The 10,939-nt window shown below is 39.6% G+C and overlaps 1 protein-coding gene across 1 annotated transcript in view; it reads right to left on the bottom strand.

The window, feature by feature from the left end:
- SYT8 (synaptotagmin 8) overlaps window positions 1–10,939 on the bottom strand; it is a 51,494-nt gene extending 40,555 nt beyond the window's left edge. Inside the window, exons 1-2 of the mRNA XM_081313161.1 lie at window positions 10,757–10,939; window positions 5,496–5,636 (exon numbers count right to left, since the gene is read on the bottom strand). Of these exons, the coding sequence (XP_081169287.1) occupies window positions 5,496–5,619 (124 nt within the window). The 5' untranslated portion in view covers window positions 5,620–5,636; window positions 10,757–10,939. The remainder of the gene's footprint in view (window positions 1–5,495; window positions 5,637–10,756) is intronic.

Consider the following 10,939-nt stretch of genomic DNA (forward strand, 5'->3'; position numbering starts at 1 on the left):
GGAAACAAGGAAGAGGAAAGAAATCATGTAATGCAAATCAGGGAATCCTTTCTGGACAGTGACAAAGTCTTGGAGGTTCTAGTATCGCTTCCAAATGGTGGCAAATCATAATAATTATCTGCAGTACAGGGGATGAGACTGTTAGGTCAAAGAATTAAGCATTTACAACAATTAATACCTAACCTAATATCCACCAAAGATTTATTTATTTATTTGTTAAATTTATTTGCCGCCCATCTTGCCCTGTAAGGCAGCTTACAATAATTTTAAAAAAAGAAAATGAAAGGGGTATAAACAGAAGTAGGACAATAGAACAATAAAATAAACAATGACAAAAGAACACAACGAGAATACACCAATATGATAACTCAAAAGGTGGATGGGTGGAGAACAGAGAGCAAGTAGGGGGAGATCGAGTGTGCCATTAATCTTACAGCCACCTCAAGTGTGGAACTCCCCCATTTGATTCCCAGTCTTCAGGCTTCTGTGGAAGGAATGGAGGGTGGGGGTGGATCTTAATTTAGTGGGTAAGATGTTCCAAAGAGCAGGCACTGCAGAAGAGAAGGCTTATCTTCTGGATCCCGACAGTTGGAGTTCTTTGACTGACGGGATTCGAAGTAGGCCCTCTCTGCTAGCACAAGTAGGACAGGCATAATAATAATAATAATAATAATAATAATAATAATAATAATAATAATAATAATAATAATAATAATAATAATGATAATGATGATGATGATGATGATGATGGTGATGGAAGTGACCTTGGAGGTCATCTCATCCAACCCCCTGCTCAGGCAGGAAACCCTATACCATTTCAGACAAATGGCTGTCCAGTCTCTTCTTAAAAACCTCCAGTGTTGGAGCATTCACTGCTTCTGGAGGTAGGTTGTTCCACTGGTTAATTGTTCTAACTGTCAGGAAGTTTCTCCTTACTTCTAGGTTGCTCCTCTCCTTGATTAGTTTCCATCTGTTGCTTCTTGTCCTGCCTTCAGGCACTCTGGAGAATAGCCTGACTCCCTCTTCTTTGTGGCAGCCCCTGAGATATTGGAACACTGCTATCATTTCCCCCCCTCATTCTTCTCTTCATTAAACTAGACATACCCAATTCCAGCAACTGTTCCTGATATGTTTTGGTCTCCAGACCTCTAACCATTTTTGTTGGTCTTCTCTGTACTCTTTCCAGAGTCTCAACATCTTTTTTACATCGTGGTGACCAAAACTGGATGCAGTATTCCAAGTGTGGCCTTACCAAGGCATTGTAAAGTGATATTAATACTTCACGTGATCTTGATTCTATCCCTCTGTTAATGCAGCCTAACACTGTGTTGGCTTTTTTGGCAGCTGCAGCACACTGTTGGCTCATATCTAACTGATTGTCCACTAGGACTCTGAGATCCCTCTCACAGTTGCTACTATTGAGCAGGGTACCACTTATGCTATACCTGTACATTTGGTTTTTCTTGCCTAAATGTAGAACTTTACTTTTTTCACTGTTGAATTTCATTTTGTTAGATAGTGCCCAGTGTTCCAGTTTGTTCAGATCCTCCTGTATCTTAAGCCTATCTTCTGGAGTGTTGGCTATTCCTGCCAGCTTGGTGTCGTCTGCAAATTTGATGAGTTCCCCATCTATCCCCTCGTCCAAATCATTGATGAAGATGTTGAAGAGCATTGGGCCTAGAACAGAGCCCTGGGGCACGCCACTACACACTTCCCTCCATGTAGATGCAGTTCCATTGAGGACCACACGCTGAGTACGGCTGGTCAGCCAGCTACGAATCCATCTGGTGGTGATGCTGTCTAACCTACATTTTTCTATCTTATCAAGCAGTAGGTTGTGATCTACTTTATCAAATGCCTTACTGAAGTCCAAATAAATTTTATCCACAGCATTCCTCTGGTCCACTAATTTTGTCACTTGGTAAAAGAATGCAATAAGATATGTCTGGCAAGATCTATTTTTGGCAAACCCATGTTGGCTTTTAGTAATGACTTTGTTTGCCTCTAGGTGGTCACTGATTTGTTGTTTGATTATCTTTTCCAGAATCTTCCCAGGTATTGAGATCAGGCTGATAGGTCTGTAGTTTCCTGGATCTATTTTTCCCCCCTTTTTTGAAGATGGGAACTACATCAGCTCTTTTCCAGTCCTCTGGTAGTTCCCCTGTGCTCCAGGATCCTTCTTCTAGCGGAATGAGGCAGCTGTTCAGGTAGCCTGGACCTATGCTATTCAGGGTTTTAAAGGTCATAAGCAACACCTTGAACTGCATTTGGGAGCAGACTGAGTTAGATTGCCATTTCCATTACCCTCAGACAAGATGCCTATTGACTGTCATGGTTACCATATCAGAAATTAGAGTCTAGCACATCTGGAAGGACACCAATAGTAGGAATTACCATAAATTATATTTTAACTCTTATAATCACTATGCCAAGAAGGTACTGTATAGTAAATTATTTAGTCAGTTCCCTTTGTTTTCTTTAAAAAAAAAGACTTTTGTTCTACGTCTAATGCCACCTTCCCAATAGCTAAATAATTTGTTCCTTCATCTTATCTTGCCAAAGTCAATTAGCAAAAGATTAAAAAGTAAATGCATAAACACATTTGTGGTAACAGCGTATTCGTGCATGACATCTATTTGGTAGGGGTGACTTTTTTCCTTTCCCGTAGTCTTCCAATTTCTCTGTAAGATCTTATGGTCATCCTCAAGGCATGCTTGCATTTCTTTTTAATACCACTGAAGGATGAAAGCAAAAATGGGTCAGAAAAGAATGAATGAGGAGGATCACAGAACGTGCAGAAGGTAGGCTTGGATACCTTGGCCCATGATGCTAATGCTCTTCTGTTTGTATACATTAATAAAACATTTTTGTCCTTTAGAACTGAAAAGGGGAGGAGATGCTTTCTCTCATTCACTGTGTCAAAAAAAAAAAGAGCCTGGCAAGCTGTCCCAGCAATCCTATTGTTTCAGAATGGAGAGTCTGAGTTCAGTCCAGGAGTACTTTTAAAGACTGATTGTATAATCTCAACCAGGTTGCCAGGCATTACGTGTATGTTGCCATGGGAATCAAATGAACGGCTAATTTCTCCTTGAATAGCAGAACAGAATAATATTCTAGAATAAACAACTATGTAAAATGTTAGGAACATGCAAGGAAGACTCCTCTTCTGTTGCTAAAATGATCTGATCGAGGCGGGTTTACAAATGAGGAGTTTTTTAAATCACATTTACGATTCTGCCTACTTTCATACATCAGATCAGGCTGTAGTTTGATTAACCATGACACATCTGACACTTTAAGCCAGAGGTCCCCAACCCGAGGTCCATGGATTGGCATCTGTCCATGGCATGCCAGCAACCGGTCCGCACACACACAAGCAAAGCCCCTTTCATGGGATGCAGGCAGCACACAAAACCACGCCCCCTCCAGTCCATGGAAAAACCTCTCTCCAAGGAACCGGTCCCTGGTGCCCAAAAGGTTGGGGGGCCGCCACTTTAAGCCATAAATAAGCTTCATTCTATAATGGCTTAATGTAATGTAAAGGCATAGACAATCATTCATTCATTCATTTATGAAAATTTATACACCTGCCCAAGTTACTCTCAGTGACTCTAGGCAGTTTACAAAGACAAAAAACCCAATATAAAAAACAATAAAAATCAATTACCTCCCCCCTACCTGGCAACAACAATCAGTCAATCCAATAAGCCACTTGATGGGCTCCATCTCACATTGGGTTCCCCAGGCAGGCCCATTGGCAAAACCAGGTCTTCAGAGCCATATGAAAGAGTATCAAAATGGAGTCAATTTGTCTCTACTTTCTCCTCTCTATACAAATCTCAAGGGCTAACTATCAAATACAAGCTGATGTAGGAGTAGTGGACCTTAAATAAAAGCTTTCAGGGTTTACTGGAATTGTTTAGCAGTTTCTACATCACCAGCTGTGTTCTACTTTATATTTCTAAAACAATTTTGAAATTTAAAATTGTGGACGTCTTCTTCTCTAATCTAAAAGAAGCTGGATCAACAGGGACAAATGGCTGCAGACATCTCAGTTGCAAAGCATTAATTAACTGCCGTTTTAGAGGGGAATATTGGTTATTCTCACCATTGTTTGTAATACCTAAACCAAGTTCTCGCTCCTTTTTTTCCCTATTCAGTTCTCTTCTCATTTCCATCCATTTTTCCATCCATTCTTTCATATCCCAGGGTAGCTATATTTTCCCAACAACCTGTCCATCTCCATTTTCCCCCTGTTTTGTGGCTGTTTCTGCTGGGGGAAAAGGAAAGGAATACAGGCATGTGCTTGTGTCTTTGAGCAGCTTGTATACTTGAGAAAGAATGCCCGGTATGTCCAGACCTGGGAGGAAGGATTAAATTTATAAATAGAGTATGTATATTTTAGGCAATTTTAACCAATTTGATGATAGGGCCTTATTTTTCTTTTCAGTGAGGACACATAGACCACACTAAATTGGCCAGCGTGCTAGTTGTGATGTGGGTTTCCCAATACTCCCATGTAACACCTCTACTCCACGAGCTGCATTGGCTCCCGGTTGCCCTCCGGGTGAGATTCAAGGTGCTAGTGATGACCTATAAAGCCCTAAATGGCTTGGGTCCGGGATATCTGAGGGAACACCTGCTGCCAGCATCAAGTTCCCTTCGTCCAGTGCGCTCCCACAGGGTCTTCTCAGGGTGCCGCCGGTAAAAGATTGCCGGCAGATAACACCCAGGGGGAGGGCCTTCTCAGTGGGTGCGCCTGCCCTCTGGAACCAGCTGCCCGTGGAGCTTAGGACTGCCCCCGACCTCCGTTCATTTCGCCGGGAGCTGAAGACCTGCCTCTTCAAGCTCTCTGGCCCAGGCTGAGAATTTTAATTGGGGTTTTTATTTTTTCAGGGATTGATGTAATTTTTTTTAATTGTTTTTAACTTTTGTATTCCTTGTTTTAAATACCCTGTAAACCGCCCTGAGTCCTTCGGGAAAGGGCGGTATATAAATCCAATAAAATAAATAAATAAAATACACACACACACACTATTCTTTGGAAGTCTTAAATTCATGGTTATCTTTTTTTAACAAATGTATTTTTAGTAAAAAATGTATTTTTTTAGTATATTTTTAAGTAATTGTATCTGGTGGAGCTAACATTAGACTAGAAACTGGGAGACTGTGAATTATAATCCTGCCTTCGGCATGAAGCCCGCTGGGTGACCTTGGACCAGTCACTCTCTCTCTCTCAGCCCTAGGAAGGAGACTATGGCAAACCACTTCTGAAAAACTTTGTCAAGAAAATCACAGGGACGTGTCCAGGTAATCTCTGAAAATCAGACATGACTGAATGGATGAAAACAAAAAACTAATAATAAGCCTCCAATCACTCGTTGCAAAAGAAATCCAACTTAGGTATGAATTGGACCTTCTGGAGTTTCTCGACTGAGCAACACATAATAAAATTATTGAATGAATTATTCTATCACACCTTTGAATTGACTCACATGGAATTTTGTTGATAAGGCCTTCAATGAAGCTGGGTTGGGCAGTGGTTAGCACAGCGCTTGTTGTGATGTTACTGGAGCCTCTGGGAGCATCAGTGATGCCTGATGAGGCTATAGTAGCCATCGCCCAGGAAAGGTGAGCTGGAAAGAGAAACAACGTAATCATTTACAAGAAGCTGATTACATTCCGACATCGCCATATAGATGACCATCACCTTTCATACAACCTGAATTTAAATCATACCTCAATGTCTATTTTTTGCACTGGGAATAGCTAGTCAAATTCTAAACTAATACAAAGCAATGGCTTCTCTGAGCATCCAGAATATAATTTATTATATTATTAGGATCATCCCTTAAAAGAAGCATGCCTTTCTGCTCTGTTCTGTAAAGGCAGTTCCCTATGCAAAGCTCAATTGCCAGCCCTTCTAACCCAGAATTGGCTTTCCTGTCTGTCAGCCTCTCTTGTAATTCTTTAAACAGAAGGGTTTTTTAGCCCCAGCTGCCAATGCCAGGCTTGAACTGCCTCTCTTGTATTCAGAAGAAGCACTCTACCATTGAGCCCCAGCCTCTCTCATGTTCCCATATTGTAGAAAGTGGGAGTGCTTCCAAATCTGCTGAATACTTTTCTAGGAAATGCTTATTCTTGTGAATATGAATCAGCCAAATGCATAAAGAATGGTAAGTTTTGTGGGATTTGCCTCAAAAGCAAATCCGCTTCCTTCTAGCAGTGCTCCTACTGTGAAGGTTCACAAATGTGTAATCCAGGCAGGTGTGAAGATTAAATTCCTCTCTGGCAACCCAAGGTCCACACCAAATCAGGATGGTAGCTGCATCCCTGATTTATCTTGGCTTCTAATAGCATCCACTTGTGTTGAGTGTTAAGATACCTGCATCTTAACACTCAATACTGTAATCAAGGAACAGTGCTGGAAATAGGAAGTGCTATTTCCCCAGCAACACAAGAATAGTTTTTCTCAGAGCATTCCTTAGTAAGAAAGTTCAGCTTTCTTTCCAGGAGATAAAGATGTAAAATAGTTGTTAAAACAGATTGTGAGTACGGTATAAACATCCTTCACTAATTAATACCATTAATTCTTTGAGGTATTTTAATTACTATGTTATGCGGCAAAAAGCCACATAATGAGTCCCACTCACAATTCCAGAAGGTCTTCCCAGGGATCATGAACTTCATGGGTGGCCATGGAAGATGGCATAGAAATTGCAACTAGCTGAGAACATGGCCGCTCTTGCTTGTATGTGCTTGATAGGGAGTATCTCTTATAGCATGTTCTGCATTCCTAGATCATCCATTGTCATCAGTGCATAATTAGCAGTTTACTGTGATATGAAATAAATCTCCCAAGACTTTTAATATTTTAGTTTTTAATGCTGTTTTACTGGGTTGGTTTTTAGTATTTTATCTTTCTTCTTATTAATGGAATTTTAATCTTTTTGTTGTCTTTCTATAAGTTGCCCACAGAGAGTGTTTGTTTGTTACAGTTATGTGGCCAACCAATCAGCCAAAATTACTTTGGGCAACTGACAAACAGTAAGGCATCAAATAAAGCCTAATGAAAAGAATATAAAACCACAGTACACAACCTACAAGCAGTAATGAAACAAAAAGACAATTAAATGCCAATCCAAACAGAAATAACACTATTATATGATTGGGACTGTAACATGTCATGACCAAAATGCCTGAGGAAAGAGCCAGGCCTTGACGGACTTCCTAAAGGCCAGCATGGTTGAGCATTTCACTGTGAAAAGGAAAGCTGACACTGGAATGTGTACCTCCTGGATGCCACAAGATTCCAATGAAGGTACTCACAAGAGGCTCTTCCTATTGGAGTGTACAAGGGGAAGATATATTGGGGATAAAGCAATCCCCCAAATAATCCATTCCTATGCCATATGGTAACCAGCACCTTGAATTGCACATTCTACACCAATTATCACTGAAGCAGTAGGCATGAGCTTAAATGGACTCCAGAAGATGGTAGAGGACAGGCAGGCCTGGAGGAACGTTGTCCATGGGGTTGCGATGGGTCAGACACAACTTTGCAACTAACAACAACAACAACAACAATTATAGCTTCCTGAAGGTTTTCAAGGGCAGTCTCACATACAACACATTGCAATAATTCAAACAGCGACTGAGGCATGAGTGACTGAAACACAAGACAAAACTGTGCAAAGCCACCTGATTACAACTGCCACCTCTCAAGCAGGAGTAGAGAGTTCAGGAAAATCCCCAAATTGCAGACTTTAACAACTTCACCAGGATAAGTGGGACAGAGATATAAATTGAGTATCATCAGCATACTGATAATCCTGCACTCCATGCTGATCCAGCTGCATACTTTCTCCTTTGGCCAGTACACATTCAAAGACCTGCTATCATTACTCAGATGTGCTACAATACCTATTGACCACATTACCAGCCCTGGAAGGATGGAAATTCTCTAAAATATATTCCTCTATATTTTCTCTACTAGTTCTGTAACTTGATAGTACTGTAGCTCTAAGAAGGAAAGAGTCTTTTCATTTCACCTTTTTTATTCATAACCATCTTGGGGTTTAAAAAAGACAATGGCTCTTCTATTTTCTTCCTTCATGCTCCTCTACTCTTGAATTTTTGTCCCTCTTTTCCCATTGTTATACTAATACATGTCAGCATTACAAGATTGTTTTTCTCCATTACTGAAGAGATTGAGATGAATCACAACTAGGACTGACCTTTACTTAACCACAGGCATACATTGTTTTAATATTCTTCCTGTTCACACTTCTCAGAACTTCTGTTAATTGCCTAAATCTCAACAGGTACTGGGGTACATTGTGTCTAGATCTATTCTTAATCATTCTTAATAGTTCAGTTTCTGGATCATTAAATCTCATTGGGACATTCCCTCTGCTCTTGTTTTTAGGTTCCCTCCCCTTTGCATTATCTTGCATTATCATATTGGTTTAAAGTTTACCAACACAGAAGAACTGTGGCAGAACTTGTACCAATAAGGAAGGGGGGTATAGCTAAATAGAGGGATGCCTGTGCTGCGCTCCCAGCAATCCTGGAATTCAAAACAGCATGCCTTTATCTTTTGCCCCATTGGCAAATTTCCTTAACACTGCTCCTTTCTTTCTTTTTTTTTTCTTCCTCCCTCCTTCCATTTAATTTCTGCACTGTCCAAGTCCAGAATGACTCTAGGTAGCATGCCAGGTAAATAAAACAAGATGAAAATAAAAATTTAGTTAAGGAAATTATAAATCCAAAAAGCCAACCCTAAACCATATGCAATATACCGATACAATATGCCAAGCACATTTAAGAAGGAATTCCATTCTCCCTACCCTGTGGTCTTTAAATATTTGCTTCTGGGAGGGGTTTTTTTTTTGGGGGGGGGGTTGAGATTAAATAAAAATCCGGGGATCCAGGAGAAAAGCTTTCTCTGTTGTGGCTCCTGCCCTCTGGAACATCCTACCCTCTGAGGTGAGATTGGTTCCCACCCTCCTGACATTTCATAAGAGCCTTAAGACCTGGCTCTCCCCAATGGAGGGAACTTCATACAGGAAGTGGTTGGCTAATTAAAACCTAATCCCATCTCCCTCCCCTGTGTACCTGGCTCCCTTCTTTACCATCTTTGGTTCATGATCATTATCTGCTTTGTTATATTATAACTGAGGATTTTAATGTTTTTTATTTTTTTTATATTGTAAGCCACCCAGAGTTGTTGGACACAAGATGGATGGCAAATAAATTTCCTAATAAATAAATAAAAATGTTTTAATAATTAAGTTATTGTATATTACAAATCAATATGAACAGCAAAAGCTCACAGTGGGGTTTAAGAGGAAAATCTAGACTATTCCTAGGCTTACTAGGAACTACAGCACTCAACCAGACTGAGAAGTAGTACAGCAGTTAGAGGGTTATAAATTCCTTAAACCCATAGATATTAAGGTCATACACTTCTTGGTGTGTGGTTTTAGGATTAAAAATATGTAAATGATGTTGCTTTGGATGTTTTATATACTTAATTCCAAATCTCCTGTCAGGTATGCATTTGATATTTTATACAAAAATGAATAATACAAATGTTAACCTCCTGCATTCATTCTTTCTGATTTCTGATGCTGTATGCTTTGGGCTCAATAGCTATCAATTAATCTAAGTGAGCTACTGGTAAAGATATACCAGTTCCTTTCAAAAATATAGGATACAGCCAAAAGATCAAAACACAGCTTGTGTTATCATCTAAACCAATGCACAGTAAAATCAGATCTATTTTGTCTGTTGAGTCTCAAGACAAGCAGTGGTTTTAGAACATAGAAATTATGTTGCATGAGATAATCAAAATGTTGCTCCCGCAGTGGTGCAATCAAACAATGAAATTAGAATTGCATTCTTGGCCATGACAGTTCAGATTGTTGTAGAGCAGAAACTGAACTGTGAGCATCAAGTGCATGTTACACATCAAATGAATGCAACTACTGAACTGAATAACCAAATGCTCATTAAGGTATAACAATAGCTCTAATTACCAGCATTTCCTACCTAACAGTTTGAGATTCCTGACTGGCTGAATATTCTGGAATCTAATTGGTTTTGGATGCCTGAATATGTAGGAGTCCTGTGCAATTCGTTGGTGATTAAATGCCCTTGAATATCAGTTATATATCAGATTAACCACTAAGTCTACTTTCCCACTACAAAAGGAACAACCAAAGATTATCATAACTATATACAAGCCATGGGACTTGTTATACTAAAGAGAATTCAAAGTAAGGAGAAGCCATCCACTGCAGAAAGATAGCTATTAACCATAAGCAGACTCCAAGCACACCCTGTGGGGCCCATGGTAAAAATATATCAATAAAATTGAGTTTTAAAATATATGGAAATTATTTTCATATTAATTCCCTACTTATACAAGATTGTTTATTGCAGTGTACAACACTTCCTTTCTGAGTAGGGACAAAGCGGTTTGAATTAACCTGCAGGAAGGTATATGTATGAATGATCCACAGTCAGAAAGGATATCATTGGAATTGATATACATGCAAATTATTATGATAATGATGATATCAGAAGCCATTTCTTTGTTCTTTTTGCTTTTAAAGGGTCATTAACAGAGTGTAATTCCTTAAATATCATACATGGTAATACCTAGTTTCAATAATCATCAACAAAGTTAAGCTGGCAGCTTCAAAAAACAAGCATTTACGCTTACAACTGAAATGAAAACAAGACCACTTACTTTATTTCTTTTAATTTCTGTTCATCGTCCCTCAGCAGAAACTTTCTTCCTCCTTTTCAGCCATTTCCCTCCCTGAAAGGAACACATCATTGTTAAATCTCCAGCTAAGCATGTTAAATATAATCTTCAGTGGCATGAAGGTGCATAGGTGTGGGTGGGTAAAGCAGAAACTAAACCGGAAAT

The sequence above is a fragment of the Vipera berus genome (assembly GCF_964194415.1).
Source record: "Vipera berus genome assembly, chromosome: 1".
In the NCBI taxonomy this organism is placed as follows: domain Eukaryota; kingdom Metazoa; phylum Chordata; class Lepidosauria; order Squamata; family Viperidae; genus Vipera; species Vipera berus.